At 31.1% G+C, this 18,510-nt stretch overlaps 1 protein-coding gene across 7 annotated transcripts in view; it reads right to left on the reverse strand.

Annotated features, from left to right (window-relative positions):
* LOC134711439 (ATP-binding cassette sub-family C member 4-like) overlaps positions 1 to 18,510 on the reverse strand; it is a 107,010-nt gene that overhangs the window by 11,722 nt on the left and 76,778 nt on the right. For 5 of the 7 annotated variants that reach the window (XM_063572026.1, XM_063572025.1, XM_063572030.1 and 2 more), the window contains exons 9-13: positions 2,228 to 2,341; positions 1,848 to 1,937; positions 1,244 to 1,435; positions 618 to 799; positions 132 to 228 (exon numbers count right to left, since the gene is read on the reverse strand). In XM_063572026.1, the coding sequence (XP_063428096.1) occupies positions 132 to 228; positions 618 to 799; positions 1,244 to 1,435; positions 1,848 to 1,937; positions 2,228 to 2,341 (675 nt within the window). Of the gene's footprint in view, positions 1 to 131; positions 229 to 617; positions 800 to 1,243; positions 1,436 to 1,847; positions 1,938 to 2,227; positions 2,342 to 6,932; positions 7,183 to 16,952; positions 17,203 to 18,510 lie in introns of all 7 variants that reach the window. The other 2 variants (XM_063572027.1, XM_063572028.1) reach the window with 2 other exon arrangements.

An 18,510-nucleotide genomic window follows, 5' to 3' on the forward strand; every position in this document is an offset into this window, starting at 1 on the left:
ATTAATTTATCAAAGGAGAGCTTAAAATAAGAAAAAGTGTAATAAATCATGTCAGTACTAAATTACTGACTACTGAGATGATAGTGGCATTATGAAAAGCATATAGATGACCAAAGTAAATTTGTACCAACCTCTTTCAATATCAATATTTCATCTGCTTCTTTTAAAAACTGGAGCTGATGTGTCACTAAAATTACTGGTTTATTCTTCAGTACTCCAAGCACGACTCTAAAATACAAATACATATATTAATATCTTTAGAAATCAATCTGAATTTTATGTCCCTATTTCAATCATAGCATAGTAGATAAAACTCCTGATAAGCATCTGTTTTTTGGGGTGTCTCATCTTAATAATGCATGAAATACTATCAACTTGAAATTGAGCAAACAACATTTAAGGAAACATTTCTCCATTGAGCATCAATCTTGATTTTATTGAAAATGATAAAGAAATAAACACAAAAACAATTGATTTATCTTCCCTCCTACTCAAGGTAACATCTATAAACAATGACAGTAACAAGCTTTCACAAACATTAAATCAATCCAAAAGCCCTAAATTATGCATCCTTGACCTTGTGACCCCTTTAACCAATCAGATCATGTTTTACTTACTTTTCAAACAAGTGTCTACTGACAGCTGCATCCACAGCACTTAGAGGATCATCTAACAAATAAACATCTGCATCAATGTAGAGGGCTCTAGCTAAACTGACCCTTGCCCTCTGACCTCCACTTAAACTGACCCCTCTGTCTCCAATAAGAGTAGCGTCTCCATTTGGCATCAATTCAATATCCTGTTATCAAAAATATTAAACATTATTTCTCTTATGCTATTGGAAAAGTGACAATTATAAATGTTTACAAAAAATATATATCTAAGTTTTTCCTCATTCTTTAATTAAAGGCTGTTTTGACCTTTCTGGATTATTTTTTTTGATTTTTAATTACTCTGAGTCTGTCTTTATTTTTCAATGTCTCTCAAGGAAAAAGGGGTTTATCTGATTTAATAATAAATGTTTTTCAACGATGCCAACATTAGGATCTTATTCTAAAAAAGCTATATTTACAGATGCCATTCCTTTTCACATTTCTTGACCTGTTTCCATTGAATTACTTATTCCTTGTTTTTTTTCATGACACTTTATTCTGTTTCCCTAATACACTTACGAAAAGCTTTTTGGCCTTGTTCCCAGCATGCAATATTAGATATCATAACTTGTGTATGTTTACAAACTCACCTTATTTAAGGCACAAGCCTTTAGTATCCTGTTATATTTGGACTGTTCATATTTGTTGCCAAACACAATGTTTTGTCGTACACTTGCAGAGAAAACCCAAGGTTGTTGTGCTACGTAAGATATTCTGCCATGAACTTTGACATCACCATTTACTAATGGAATTTCTCCAAGAACACTCATTAATAGTGAAGACTGGAGTGGAAAAAATCAATTACACATAACCAAGTGTTACGAAGAAATGTTAAAAATGTCAAAATTGTAATTATTGTTTTGAGTAAATATTTTTTCTGTAATTGTATGAAAAGAAAGCCATTTGACCATTCTAATTATTCGTTACACTAGCATACAGTTTTCCTTTTGACTTGATTCTGTTTAAAGGAATTCCATAAATAGTTTTTCATTGGGAGCTGAGATATACTGCAAATCAAGATAAATCCTTGAAAAATCATAAAGTAAAATTTAGGTTATTGTACTTGTTCCTTTTTGTATATGTTTTTTTTTAAATCTTGTGACATTGTGGAGATTTAAGTAGGGTTAATTTTGATGTAAAATGATCCAACAAAGAGAAAATTCTTTACAGACAAAATTTTCCTATATAATTTACCTTCCCTGCTCCAACTGGACCAATCACTGCCAACAACTTTCCTCGCTGAACATTTGCATTAATGTCTTTTAGTGTTGTTTGTTCAGATTCCTAAAAAATAATCTTCATGTTATGTCTTTTAACAACAGGTTATTTGACAATTCTTCATTCAAACTTATAATACAACTATCTTGTCATACATGAAGAGAATATGCCTGCAAATTATAGTCAGTTTTATCTTCTAACTGTGTATTGTCAATGACAACAACAACATCTTTCTTTCATTTATCAAATACACAAACTTTGACAATATATTTGAGTGTGTTTTAAAGGTACAAAGGATATGTAACTTTATATAGCACATTGATTTTTAAAAAAAAATTAAGGTTGATGTAACTTACTGGATCCCATTTCCCTGTGATGTTATTGATAGAGATGTAACAGTCCCCTGGCTCTACAGAATCAGCTCGTTCTAAATGACTTTCCTTCTTCAACTCGTCCAACAACAAAAATTTCTGTAAAAAATATTATTTCATATAGAAATCTGTTAAGTACAACTAAAACATTTTAAATACATGTTAATTCAATTTTGTGATCTGTTACTGATGGTCTTTGGTTATAACTGACTTAACTAGCAATAATACCACTTGTGTCTTTTTTTCTTACAGTACAAAATGTACATATCCACATGATGGGTTTCTAATACAAGTTATCATGCATTTTGTGCAGTTTAAGGATGTTTGCTTCTCTTGTCCTTGACTTTTTGTCAGATATTTGGAATACTCTAGTTTAACCCATGTAGTTCTAATAAAAACAAATTCCAGCTAACCACAACTATTCTATTCATATTTTCATAACATGTTACTAGCCATTTATGATAATCTTACAAATCCTTGTTATTTTTTCATAGTGTTTGAAAGAAAGAAGGAGCCAATGTTAGATGTATGAAAAATCTAGAGAGAATCATTTCCCATAAAACTTTCAATTGATTTTAAAACAAGTTCTTCAACCTATATTTTTTTGGTGCTTTTTAAGTTCAGTTATTTAAATACTATCAATTTATACATGATAACAGTCATTTAAAAAAAAACCTTGATATTCTTCAAAATAGAGGAGCAAACACCCTTTATATTCAAATCAGCTCTATTATACAGTTTGAATTACTAAATTATTTGTACCTAAAAACAAGGACAAGGCATGTCTTGTAATTAATATATACAGAGTGCTTGATTTCAATATAGATGTATTTACACTTGTATGAAAATTTGTCTGTCATTTGTAAAAGTTACACAAGTTTTTGCCAAATTTTTCTTTATGATATACATTAATTGAAAAGGGGTCCAAAATAGTCAGCCCTAAAATGTAATTTCCATGAGGACCCATCTGTTTGGGGTTGATCATATACACCTAAACTCTATTTGGAAATCTATCCCTCTTGAACTTTTGATGTCATACAACAATCCCTTTTCCATTGTGGCATCAGATATTTTCTATTATGACATCAAAATTTTACAGGAACTTTTGTAATGTCCAGCCATGATGGACAAACAGAGATAAGGTGTATCAGATATTCATGGCTTCTAAGGGGCAACAATTATTTTGTTTTGTTTGAAAATGGCCTTTTAAAAGTGATATCCTTGTCACTGGATGAATTTCTAAGCCTTATTTCCTCTTCACTACATGGGCTGCTAAACATGATGTTGCTATTTTGTTTACACATGTCTTGTGATAACTCATGTACAAATCAAGATTCTCAAATTGTCATTCACCAGTAAATTATAGTTATTTTTAGCTAGGTGTAAATTTTTGAAAGGTTATCCCTTTTCCTTGCTTTCAAATGGAAAATAACTGAATTATTTCATGTCACTTCACAATGTTTAACTAAGATTAAATATACATGTACCAATAAATTATTTGATTGTTCCATGATGTTTGAAGGTTATTTTGTTGAGCTGCAGTAGATCGAAGGAAATTCAGAGCAAATCAAATAGAATACCATAAGTGTAAATAAGTCTTTATCTTGAATCTTATGGACAATATTGAGAAATTATTGTCAAACTAGTTCTAATCCAAAATGGTTAACAATAATTACAGCAATATTAAAGAGATGCATTCATGCAATTACTGGAACAAATATATAATTTCAGTCTCTTGGTTTTTTGTTACATGCAGATGGTGGGACCCTAACTTAGATCTCTCTTACTTGGTTTTGACTAATAATAGTGAATGCCATCAAATTTTCAAATGTAACTTCTTTGGTCTTTTGTTCTATTTTAAGCATGTAACACTATTATTTACAAAATTGTTTCTACACATAAACATTGTTGATTTTTTTTTTAAACATTTGTATTATAGTTATTGGAATTTTTTTCATTGTTGTAAAAATTTAGACAGGATATGGAATGCATCAATATAAACTTGTATTTTAGATTTCTAAAACACTGTTTGAACTCCTGAACTCACTATAATTAGTCAATTGTTAAATAAAAGCAATGATTTTTAAATTAACAGTATGCATTCCAGCCAGATAGAATAAGACAAACATTTACAAGTATGCAAAGAGCCTTTTTTGGACAGTGTCTTAATAAATATCCCATTGCATATTCTATAACTATTATCTTCCCTTAACTTATAGGGACATTTCTTATAAACATGTCTAACAACTTCAATGATCCAATCTTTATAGTCCAGTCAAACTATCAAAGATTTAACCTCAAACTAATTGTAACAGGAAATGTTTTAGTTCTAATCTATAGCATTATGCCTTTTATATACACAGAAAAAAGTCCCATAAAATCTAACTTGAGGAAAACTCAAAATCAGCATTTTTAATTTCATATGGAAATTAACATTGGAAGGGGAGATAACTCTTGTAAAATGAGTCTATTTTGGTCAGTTTTTGGATGTGTTTCTTGAAATTTATTTAAAGTATGATACTTTGATGGGGTTATAAGTTTGTATTTGACTACGTTGTATAATCTACTGCTCATGAAATGTACAAAACCAAAGTGTAAAGGCTAGTTTTATTTTTTTCATGCATTTTTCATTAAAGAAATTGCAAATTTGAAGCTTTGTGACCAATTTGAAAAATTAATGTGAAAATTTGGTATTGTTTATATCTGTATATTATACTTTTTCAGCAACTTACTTATCTAAAGAAACTTTATATCACAAAAAGAAGAATACATGCTAAATTATTTTTTTTTATTAATTTGAGATTCTTTACCATGATGATGTTGAAAAATTCAATAAATGGTCAACTAATAAATTACGAAATCTAGATTATAGCTTGATAAAAGATATGAAAACACCTTTAGAGTTGTTTGTTATACTCTAAAGACAGCTAAAAAACAAGAATCAAAACATTCTGATGATTAGAAGCGGTAAACTTATAATTTTGTATCAATTTTTATTGATATTTCTACCGTTTTGCAAGAGTTATCTCCCTTTCAATGCAAATATCCATAGGAATTTTAAATGGGGATTTTTCTAGTCTTCCTCAAGTTAGATTTTATGAGACTTTTTTCTGTGTATATTTTGGGTATAATGCTAAAGATTAAAACTTAACAAGAATGTGTCCCAAGTACACGGATGCCCCACTTGCACTATCATTTTCTATATTCAGTGGACTGTGAAATTGGGGTCAAAACTTTAATTTGGAATAAAATTAGAAAGATCATATCATAGGGAACATGTGTATTAAGTTACGAGTTGATTAGACTTCAACTTCTTCAAAAACTACCTTGACCAAAAACTTTAACCTAAAGCGAACGGAAGCATAGACGAACGGAGGCACAGACCAGAAAACATAATGCCCCTCTACTATCGTAGGTGGGGCATAAAAATCTTCTGTTGTAATTACTTTCAGGTTAGGGTCAAATTTATGCTAGGTTGACTGGACTATTATTTTTTTTACTGTATAACAAATTTAAACAATAGTTATACACAGATTTTACACTACAATATATCAAAGCAAATTTTAAATAAAATGTTGATAAGTTTGTAAGTGCATGCTCCAAAAACTTTATTCCACTTCATTTGTCCATTCCTTGTCGTTATCAGAAAACAGAAGTTGTGAGCAAAAGGGCACAGCTATTTAAATATCAAACCAACCTTAAGATGGATCAAGAAGTTACTGTTATTCTTTCAGAGTTGTAGTGTGCAAGACCAAATACATGATAATTGGTCCTGGGTTGAGTTCAATATCGTAGCAGCTACGTAGCCGTAGCGGCTACGTAGCTGTTATCAATATCTATGTATCAGTTAGTCTATAGCTACACGTTCAATGGTCAAAGTTTACGTCAAATTTTACGTAGCACTACGTAGCAGCTACGATATTAAACGCAACCCTGGTAAAGGAGCAGTTGTTCACATCTCATATGTGGGACAGAATTTTTAAAAGCATTCATAATTGTGTTATTTTTGGAGTGTTCAATAGCTCATGATCAATGTTGCAGCCATAATGCTTTTTATAAGCAGAAACCCAATAATATAGTTTTGATGCTGGTGGTCAACTTTAGCTCTGTGTATAAAATTATTCCAAATTGAAATAATTTCTTGTTTGTATCATTTCCTGAATTAAAACACATTGTATCTTTAGTTAAAACTTATGTGATCATCAAGAAAAAGATTTGCATATTTCAACATTTAAGGTAACTAAAGTGTGTTATGTTTAAATTTATTGTAATGAAAACTATTGGATAAATACCACTCACAATATGCAAAAGGAACTGTATTCTCAAACCATGAATTAATTAGGCAATAACTCGGGTAATAATTTTGTGATCTCAAGTTAAGGGTAAGCATGTTAGTCAGGTTTTGTTTAATTGAGTACATAACTGTTAGTAAATCCAAGGTCCCTTAAGTCAGAATGATAACCAATAGGCTGCATGCATCTTTAGTGCATGGTTTTCTAATTAACAAATAAAATACTTCGGGAAAAAATAATCGAAAAGCATGGCATGTTGCTCCTTTCATAATCATACCAAAACTATAAATACATGTACTAATTTGCAAATTTACATCCTTTACTGTTACTTGTATGAATCAAAATAAATAAGATGCTCCTACCAAACATAAATAATAGACTATATTGTTAAAACAAACCTGAAAACGTAGATTGGTTATCCAACCTTCTGCTAAATCATGCCACAAATGAGGAATAGTTCCCATTATATTTTGAGACACCACAAATAATATAGGAATACAAATATACAAGCGTTCTGCTACTAGAGAGACACCAGATAACACAGCTGGTACTATGGTACAATAGTACATGAAACGAGGACCATACAACCAAACACCCCTCGTGTACGACCATACTTTTTTGGATTTCCAGACATATCTTCTCTCTTGCCTGGAAACAAGGATAGTTATGCTTATCCATTTGAGGAGAAGCTAAATAACATTGTGTGCAAAACTAAACAAAATATACCCATGATACCTACCATAACCATCATTAAAACATTTCTATTTAATTACAGTTATTCTCCATACTATTTATCGGCAGGTAGATAATTTGTTCATATTCAAATGTACAATATTTTCTGTAAAGAAAGTTCTCACATTATTCAGTTGAGAGACACAGGTAAAGTAAGGTTTCATTATTTGAACATTATGTAATAAAAATACATAAACAAATCCATAGAAATGACACACAAGCATGCATTGTCACAGCCAGATGCCATTATTTCATTCAAGATCATCCAAAGAAATATTTAAAGCTGCGCTTATTTATTTTAGTGGAAAGCTAGACTTAGTAGTAAGCTGTGCTTTACAACATTGTACTTGAAAGCTGGTATAAGTGCCTGATCAAAGAACGTTCAGACAGACACCACAATAGGCTGAGCATCTAAGCAGTTTTACAAAACTACATGAGCAATGGTACAAGAACATTAAGCACACCTTAAATACATTTGTGGTTTTTGAAGCTAACATTCTATTTTCCAATTACCATTAAATGTACCAAAAAAACAAGAACAAGCACAACCTATGTACACAGATAACATTGTTTTGTGGCCATCTTTGACCATGGATTTTCATCAAAATAAAAAAAACAGATGCTCCGCAGGGCGTAGCTTTATACGACCGCAGAGGTTGAACCCTGAACGGTTGGGGCAAGTATGGACACAACATTCAAGCTGGATTCAGCTCTAAATTTGGATTGTGATTTAATAGTTGACACAGCATAGGTTTCTGACACAGAATGAATGTGTTCTAATGAACTTAAAATTTTTGTTTTCTCTTAGAGTAATTCACTATGCTGTTGAATATTAATCCTCTCAAAAAAATGTTTGAAGAAATTTTCTTTTTATTTATGAAATTTCAAATGAGAAAAATTGAACCCAATTTTTTAATCACATCCCCCTTTCCCTTATTCAAAAACTAATCTCAATTAAAATATTCTAATGGAGTTTGCAACAATAACTACTCATTTAAATACATCATAAAATATTAAGATGTAAAAAAACTGCTTGTTTTCACTGAATGGTAAAGATTATTTAAATTTATCAGTTGGTAGTAAAAAGTGAATATACATTGTATATTGTATATAACAAAGAATTAAGTTGATTCTGGACAAAGAAAGATAACTCCAATTAAAAAAAAATCTTGCAATAAGATATTTCTTGCTTACTATTCTGGACAAAGAAAGATAACTCTAATTAAAAAAAAAATTGCTATTTCACAATATTGTGAAATTAGATATTTCTTGCCATTGCACAATACTGTGCAATTGAAAAGACTTGCTATTGCACAATACTTAATATAATAATTTTAGATCCTGATTTGGACCAACTTGAAAACTGGGCCCATAATCAAAAATCTAAGTACATGTTTAGATTCAGCATATCAAAGAGGCCCAAGAATTTAATTTTTGTTAAAATCAAACTTAGTTTAATTTTGGACCCTTTGGACCTTAATGTAGGCCAATTTGAAAACGGGACCAAAAATGAAGAATCTACATACACAGTTAGATTTGGCATATCAAAGAACCCCATTTATTCAATTTTTGATGAAATCAAATAAAGTTTAATTTTGGACCCAGATTTGGACCAACTTGAAAACTGGGCCAATAATCAAGAATCTAAGTACATTTTTAGATTCAACATATCAAAGAACCCAACCGATCCATTTTTTGTCAAAATCAAACTAAGTTTAATTTTGGACCCTTTGGACCTTAATGTAGACCAATTTGAAAACATGACCAAAAATAAAGAATCTACATACACAGTTAGATTCGGCATATCAAAGAACCCCAATTATTCAATTTTGATGAAATCAAACAAACTTTAATTTTGGACCATTTGGGCCCCTTTTTCCTAAACTGTTGGGACCTTAACTCCCAAAATCAATACCAACCTTCCTTATATGGTCATAAACCTTGTGTTTAAATTTCATAGATTTCTATTTACTTATACTAACGTTATGGTGCGAAAACCAAGAATAATGCTTATTTTGACCCTTTTTTGGCCCCTAATTCCTAAACTGTTGAAACCAAAACTCCCAAAATCAATCCCAACCTTTCTTTTGTGGTCATAAACCTTGTGTTAAAATTTCATAGATTTCTATTCACTTAAACTTAAGTTATAGTGCGAAAACCAAGAAAATGCTTATTTGGGCCCTTTTTGGCCCCTTATTCCTAAAATGTTGGGACCAAAACTCCCAAAATCAATACCAACCTTCCTTTTGTGGTCATAAACCTTGTGTTAAAATTTCATAGATTTCTATTCCCTTTTACTAAAGTTAGAGTGCGAAAACTAAAAGTATTCGGAAGACGACGACTACAACGACGACGACGACGCCAAAGTGATAGCAATATACGACGAAATTTTTTTCAAAATTTGCGGTCGTATAAAAATATCTAGAGGGGAGACTGAGTGAACGATGAGTGATTGAACTATTCTTCAAACAAATACAATGGATACAGGGATTTCCAACAAGAACATTTTTCTCTATTCAATATACATTACTGACCATGAATGATGCATGTAATACTGTCTCGAAACTATTATCAACTCAATATAAGCCCATTCCTGCCACTTGGATTTTTTTTGGACCATTAGTACTTTTAGAAGAAGAAGGAAGAAAACAATGTTGAAGACATATGTAAAACAGTAGCTTATATGACTCCTTTGACCAGATGAACTAATTACTCTTGCATTGTTATATAAAAAGGGGTCCACTAAAACTGAGCATTTCTAACTGACTAAATTTTATTCTTTTAAAATTGTAACAGTGTTCCAGCTAAGCCGCTTTCAGAGGGCGCGGCGCCCTGTGCCCTTTTTACAGTTTCCAGGGTGCCCTGCCTTTTTTGAAGATTGATTGCATATTAATTTGCGTATTGATATGATACGCTAATTACTAAATTTTACCTGGGGAAACGTTTATGACTTTGTTTACGACCCCAAGCTAATCAATGGTTACAACTGGTGTCATAATCTGTTGTTATAGGTAATCCGTTTATCGGATGGGTCATTAATGATCATCAACATTAATTCGTTCAAATAGAATCGGTCAGTCGGCAATTATCTTTGAAGAAATGTGGGCACAATTTGCGATGTTTACCGTAGTTTCATGGAGGAAACGTAATGAAAGAAAGTTGGAAAACCATAATAAACTCGTTGAAGACATTGTTTTACTTGTTTTCTGTAAAATAAACAGAAAATTCAGACATATTTGTCATTGACTGCCTTCATTTTTGATACGAAAATAACAAAATCGTCCGCCATATTGTGATCATATTTACAGTAAGAATATAATGGGTAAAAGTTTCAAATCACGCACCTGTTGTAATCAGTTATTAATATCAAAACAATGAATATGGAGCCAACCATTTGCTTCCATTTTGATCGCTAAGACGACTTTAATACACTAGAAATTATATCACCCATAATCAACTAGATTCAATATAAAGGAAATAATTCAACGGCATAGCCATACCTCTTTCAATCATACTATGCAAATATGGCTGCTTAATCAAATAAGCATTATCACAGATGAATATGTAATTCTTGTGGCAATCTTACAGAATATACAATGTTGTTCATGCTACATTTTTTTCATTGCAGCAGTGGAAAAAGCAAACTTACTATACCTAATATTTACGTAGAATGCTTTTAATGAATTTTGTTTGATAATGATGGGTATCATTAAAAAGACTTTCAGCAACTAACTGAGTATATAAGTTGGATGTGAGTTGTCTATGAAAGATTTTTGCATCTATTTGTCTCAAGACATACATCAGTGCCAGAAGAAACCCATATTTTAGTTCATAAAAGCCTGAAAACAATGGGATACAAAAAAGTCAATCTGGCAATGGTATTTATTTTCCTTTCCAAAAAATCTTTGTGCAATTTTGACGACACAGGTGATGATAGATATGGACCTTGAATTATAAAACTGTATTCAGTCCCACAATTAATTTTGTCTCTTAAACAGCAAATCCAATATTTTGATTGGTTGGTATCCGAGACTGAGTACAATTATCATGAACAAAATTTTTGACAGTAAGGCTGAACTCAATGAAAACTCCTGTGGAGAATTATTTAAAAGATTAATTGGAGCTGTTGAGGATTGAGTTTCAAAGAAATCATGAAAATGAACAAATGATCGACTAATCATGTTTCATATGGGTCAACTATGCATTGAAGCTGACATAAATATCAAGATATCTCACTGCAAGTGAATAATGGATTCTAAAGCTATGTTATTGACAACATCAAAGTGATATATACTGTACTATGAATGGAAATGATAAACAGCTGAATAACAAAATAAATCAAAAAAATTATCTTTAGACATTATGGGACAGGGGTAAAAAAACGCGGTGCATTACGTTTGCACGCAGTACCATTACATTTGCGCGCAAAAATCATTACGTTTGCGCGCAGCTTTTGATTACATTTGCGCGCATTTTTTTGACAGGTAAACTCAGGTAAACTCAGGTAAAATAAGGCAATAATACTTATTTATTTATTAATTTGTTCAATTATTTACATGTATCAGTATCCCTTCCATTAGTAAATGAAAGTATTGTATTGACCATATAATACTTCCATGGTAAGTATAAGTCTCATAAGGCAGGGAAAAAATGAGATAAAGCGCATATTTTTTTCGATTATCAGATACAGCAGAAGGTCACCAACAGGTCTTCAATGTAGCGAAAACTTCCCGCACCCGGAGGCGTTCTTCAGCTGGCCCATAAACAAATATATACTTATTCAGTGATAATGAACGCCATACTAAACTCAAAATTGTACACAAGAAACTAAAGTAAAAATAATACAAGACTAACAAAGGCCAGAGGCTCCTGACTTGGGACGGGCGTAAAAATGCGGCGGGGTTAAACATGTTTATGAGATCTCAACCCTCCCCTATACCAATGCAGAAAAGTAAATATATAATTTGAATTAACAAACTATTTTTGTATTTGATAAATGATAGTCATATTCTTTATGAAAATACAAAAAAAAAATGTAGTCATTTATAATCTAATTTAATTTTTATTGATATTTTTACCTGAGATTACCTGTAAAATTAATACGTGCAAATGTAATCAAAAGCTGCGCGCAAACGTAAAACATTTTAATCCCCAAATGCGTGCAAACGTAGTGCGCCCAAAAAACGAAAGATGGTCCCCCGTTTAAATATAATTCTTATAACTTGTGATGTTAAAACTAAGCTATGTACTTCAGAACAAAATCCTCTTCCTTCAAATTTGCTACATATCGGAAGAACTGACATTATTTTACTCTTTTCTCAATCATTGTTATTTTTTGTAAAAATTTTCATTATTTAAAGAAGTTTCAGGTCTTAATGCAATTTACATTACTAACATTTACTCTCACAATTTCTGCATAACCTCTGAACAGGTATTGTTTCCTAGACAATGAAGTTGCCCCTTTTTCTTCTTAGATTTAAATCTACAGGCTCTAATAGTTTCAGTTATTGGTATTATTTTGTTGATCTTTCTAGATGTTCAAAGTTTGTTTCTTATTCAATCTATTTAAGGTTAGAAGGCAAAGGTCATATAAAAATTATTTAAAGGACAATAACTCTTAAAAGTTGGGAGTTATTGGTTTCCATTTTTTCTATACTGTATCTTGTATTACTGTTTATTGTTACTCTCCATCTATTACAATAGACAACATTGGTTCATAGTAATTTTTGTAATTTTTCCTACTTACAAAATCATTTTAAACAAGTATCCAAATATGTTTATTATTCAGCTGCTGATTAATAAATCCATCCTTTAATCTTCATGCAGGTAAAAAAGAGATTACCTGAATTCTTTTAATACAAACTTTAAGAACACACGAATCATCAAAGGCTTCCATCCCACAGCCAACCCATACCTCATGAACCAACTTAATACACATCATTGTGATGAATATACTCTTGGCTTTTATATGAGAGGTGGTAAGAACATAAGGTACATACAGCGCAAGGCACAGAACTCTATCTCCAACGTAGAACTTGTTTTCTTCTATATTTCGCAAATGAAAAAACTTCCATTGCGCATTTCTCTCCTTCCTATGGAGAATAAAGCATTAATGTAAATTTTGAGGTAAATCAAATTAAAAAATCAAAAAGTGTCAATCAAGGTCACATTGATACACTCTCTAAATATAGCAACATGCTTTTAGTTAGTTTTAATGAAGCATTTAATTTTCATGAAAACACTTATATTTTACATCAAAACCTCTTTATATGTCGAAAACTTCGTCTATAATTGCACCTGAGGTGATTACTTCAGATACTACATGCTAAGGCATATGTGAACCTTTAGTAAACTACAACTATTTTCATTGATCACAACATATAATAGCTTTGTTAGGCACTTTTAGTAATTTTGTTTTCTCATGGACATGACGTTTGATACTAAAACATTCCACAAGCAAGACAAACAACTCTTACATGAAGTATAATCAACACCCATTCATCCACTTCATAACAAAACAAAGCATTCATTTGCATTATTGAAAGATGCTTATGCAATACTCAATCACAATACATATAACTTATGTATAAGCCATTCAAAACACATATTTGTATCACTTATGCATGAACCATTCAAAACACATGCATGTTTAACTTATGCATAAACCTTTTAAAACACAAACATGGATCACTTATGCATAAACCATTCAAAACCCATATATTTATAACTTATGCATAAACCTTTCAAAATAAAGACATGGATAACTTATGCATAAACCATTTAACTAATATCATTCTAATTTTATGCATAATAAACCATTCAAAACACAGTCATGTACAACTTATGCATTAACCAGTCATAATGCAACTAACCATAAGTTAAACATTACACTGTTGACATTGGAACATAATCTATTTTTAAGGAACCAATCTGCATATAATAATGATTTGGAAGTGAAAAGAACTCATGAAGAATGAAATTGTCTTAAAATGAGGCATTGTCAAGTAATTCCTAAAATTCAATCCATCTAACTTTAGAAAATGAGAATACAATTTTTACCCTATTGTTAGAATTCTTGCATTTCCAAATTAAAATTACCTTAAAACGTTTCACACCGAATATAAAATAAGTTGCATGACATGCAGCATCAAGACCAAATCCTAACAAGGTGAAATGCAGTAATGCTACACATGATATGGCAACAAAGATGGCTTCAGAATTTATGTGTGATGAAGTGAGAAAGTATGAGATAAAAGGGCTAAATGAAGGAGTTGTCTCCCTTGATAAGTCAGTATGCCAAGTACTACTGTTAATTGGAAGTTTCTTTGCTGAACATCAATTTCTTTCCTGTTAGTAAATATTAAACAGAGATTTGCTGTCATGAATAAAAGAGAATATCTTTTAAACATAAAAAGGGTAAATTGCAAAAAGCATTTAATATTTCATAAAAGCTAAGCAAGTACAAGCCTTTCATTTGAAAATTTTAAATATGCCTTTAAACATTCTGAGTGCAGTCTCAACCAGCTTTGGTTAGTACATTGATTAGGCGCTCAGTCTTGGTAAGCTACTCAAAGAAGCAAGGGTGCTCACACTAAATATCTCTCTCTTGCTTTATCTTAACTTTTAATAAAGATTTTAACAGTCTTTGAGATAATGCAATAAAGTGTTGATTGCAACTCCTCCCCCACCCTTCTTCAATCCTGTAGGACCAGAAAATTGACTTATGTAAACTAGTTTCTGAGTTGAAAGGCAAGCACTGACGGTAGTTTTGTTTATTGGCTGATCAAAAAATTTATTCACCAAAAAAATGATAATTTTTCATGTAATACATAAAAAATCTATTACAGCAAAACTATAAGCAGTTAGCAGGGAAAATATCAGATAAACCTATTAACTCTAGCCCTGTTCCCATGATCACATTACCTTAAACCGTTTGACACTGACACCAAACTGTGACACATGACATGCAATATCTATACCAAATCCTATCCAGACATTATGTATCAATGCTACACACGACATTGTTACAAAGATGGTTGCAGAACTAATGTGAGATGAAGTGAGAAAGTACGGGACAAGAAGGGCTATATGCATGAGTTGTTTCCCTTGATAAAACAGTATATCTATTGCTCCTGTTAAATACAAGTATCTTTGTTGCACCTCCATTTCTTTCCTGTGAGTAAATGATAAAGACAGATATTTAGACATGGAATTTAAACCTGAAATGTAATCCTAAAGCTAAAAAAAATAAAAGAGATCTGAAATCCACAACACTGAAATAATTCTCAATCACTTTTAAAGGTCAAAATGTCCAATGTGGTTATCTAACCACAAACTGTGTCCAAGAAAATTTGAATTGGTGTTGTTGATTAAATGTGATCTGAGTTTTATGGTGTTATGTAGTGGGCTGTTCAGTTTTAATAGATAAGTATCAATTGCAAAATTGCTAAAAACGAAAATACATGCATATGTATCTATACATAAAGCAGCTGTATAAGGCTAAGAAGCTAAGCATGTACAAGCCTCCTTCATGGAAAAATTGCCTACAAAACACTATGTGAATTCTGACCTGACATAGGTTATTAAATCATTGTCCACTAAAAACAAGAAGACGTGGAAAGATTGCAAATGAGACAACTATTCACAATAGTCATAAAACATGAATGTAAGCAACAATAGCTCACTGTACAGTTTTCAACAATGAGCAAAACCCATATTGTATTATAGGGTTATTGCATGAATATTCCACAATAATCATGCAATAACCCTTTTATTGTATAGCAATATAATATTTGAAAGTATTTAAAATTGGTTTAAACTAAGATTTCGTGGTTGATGATGTCATGAATTTTGAAAATTTATTGCACTAAATTTAAAGAAATATTATAGGGTTATTGCATGAATATTGGGGAATATTGTCCCGAGTAGAATCTTATATTGCACGCGCTTGGGAGTGCAATATATGTTCTACGAGGGACAATATTCCCCAATATTCATGCAATAACCCTTTTATTGTATAGCAATATAATATTTGAAAGTAAAACTTGGTTTAAACTCAGATTTAAACGTTAATGACGTCATGATTTTTGAAGATTTATTGCACTAGTGCAATATTAGAATTTATTGCACGCTAACTTTTGGTTACGTTCTGTGGGAAATATTATATTGCTATACAATAATAGAATTTATTGCACACTAACATTTTGTTCCTTTCTATGGGAAATATTATATTGCTATATATGCAATAATATCACTTATTATAGGCATTTACATGAAAAAATATGAAACAATTCAAAAATTACCTTGAACTGAATATTCTTGATATACTTTCTTTTATAAAACTTGATTTGAATTAATTTAAAATGTGTTCACTTAGGGGTTTCCAGATCACAAGTGACAATGTCAAACAGGGAAAAAACTTAGTTTTCTTTTAAACTGTATAATGTACATAAATAATATCTGCACTTAATTTTAAGTTTAAAATGAAGTTTCAGGGAGACTATTTCCAAGAAGGAACTCTTTTCAGGAACAGAAATGGATTCAAAGCATCTCTTAAATCAATGGCTCATCAAAGACAGAAATCAGAAGAAAAACATGCAAAACAAAATATACATTGGAAAAATATATTGAAGCATTGTAAGAGTATAAAGAGAAAACTAGAAGAATAAAACCAAAAACATCATTACCTTGAAGCGTTTAACACTGACAATAGAATGTGAGATATGGCATGTAGCTTCTGAACCGTACCCTACCCAAACCATGTGCAGCACAGCTACACATGTCATTGTAATGAAGACAGCCTCGGCACGGACTTGCGATGCAGTTAGAAAATACGGAATAAGAAGAGCACAATGAAAGATCTGTTTCCCTTGATAGAACAGTATATCAACCATTATCTGTACACAGAAGTTTTTCCGTAAAACTCTTATCTCTTTCCTGAAGGTATAAAATAACATAAGATTTTGAACGTTTGTATCTAATGAAATGGAACAAATCTACTTATGTTAAAAGATGACTGAAATTATGAATAATGATTGTTAAAAATAATATGAAAACAGCAGAAAGCAACTCAAGAGATTGACAATAGAAGATGTATATCATCAGTGTTATATCAATGTTAAGAAGGGGAACAAGAGTATTTCCTACATCATAAGTTAGTAAGCATTGAGATATAGACTTCTGTATATTTGTGTTTTAAGCATTAATCAGAAAGTTTGTTATTCTTTATTAGATAAAGCTATTCTGTAATAATAAAAAAAAAAGTTTTTAAACCTTCCCACCAGACCCAATTTCATTTAACTATGTAATAGAGGATAATATCAATGCTGAAAAATCTTCCAAGTCAAGTTGTCAGATATATAATGCAAGATGTATTTCACATTTCATCTCAATTTTCCAATTACTGTACAAGATTTAAATAGATGAAGTGAAACAGTTGTTTTGCCTCGTTTTATATGGAGTCTTTTCTCAGGAAAATATCAGTACATTAAAAGTTTGGTATATGTACCTTTAAGTGCGAATAAAGAAGTACAAAGTTTTCATCCTCACTCACTGAGAAAGTAGTTATGTCAACTTTATTTTAATACCCCTTCCCATGTGCATGCATCCATCATAAGCAAAACTCAGATATATAGTTTCAATTGTATTTCAATTCACATCACAACTTCTTTTAAATCGGAATTAAAATGACCATACTTACTAGCAAATTGACAAAACTTTAAGACATTCATACTAGAACAATGATACCCTTTTCTCTTCTATTGGAGCAAAAAACTGTATAATGGCACATTTTACTCTAGCACTAGGCAAAAGTATAATCAACACATTCAAAAGCAATTCTGGCACTTTCAAAATAAAGTTACCTTGAATCTTTTAACACTGACAACAAACTGTGACACACTACAAGCAATTTCAATGCCAAAACCTATCCAGACATTATGTAGTAGTGCTACACAGGACATCGTTATAAAGATGGATTCTGTATGTATACGTGATGAAGTAAGAAAGTACGGGACAAGTAGGGCTAAATGAAGGAGTTGTTTCCCTTGAAAAAACAGCATCTCAACAACTCCTGTTGATTGAAAGTGTCTGTACATCACTCTCATTTCATTCCTGTTAGTATATAATAAGAAATAAAGATTTGCTGATATAGATTAGAAAGCTAAAATTTACATCTATTGAGCTAGATACTGTAAATTAAGAAATCATTGAGTGTTTTTTTTATTAATACAAAAGGATGAGTAA

Source organism: Mytilus trossulus, chromosome 3 (genome assembly GCF_036588685.1).
Source record: "Mytilus trossulus isolate FHL-02 chromosome 3, PNRI_Mtr1.1.1.hap1, whole genome shotgun sequence".
NCBI lineage: Eukaryota > Metazoa > Mollusca > Bivalvia > Mytilida > Mytilidae > Mytilus > Mytilus trossulus.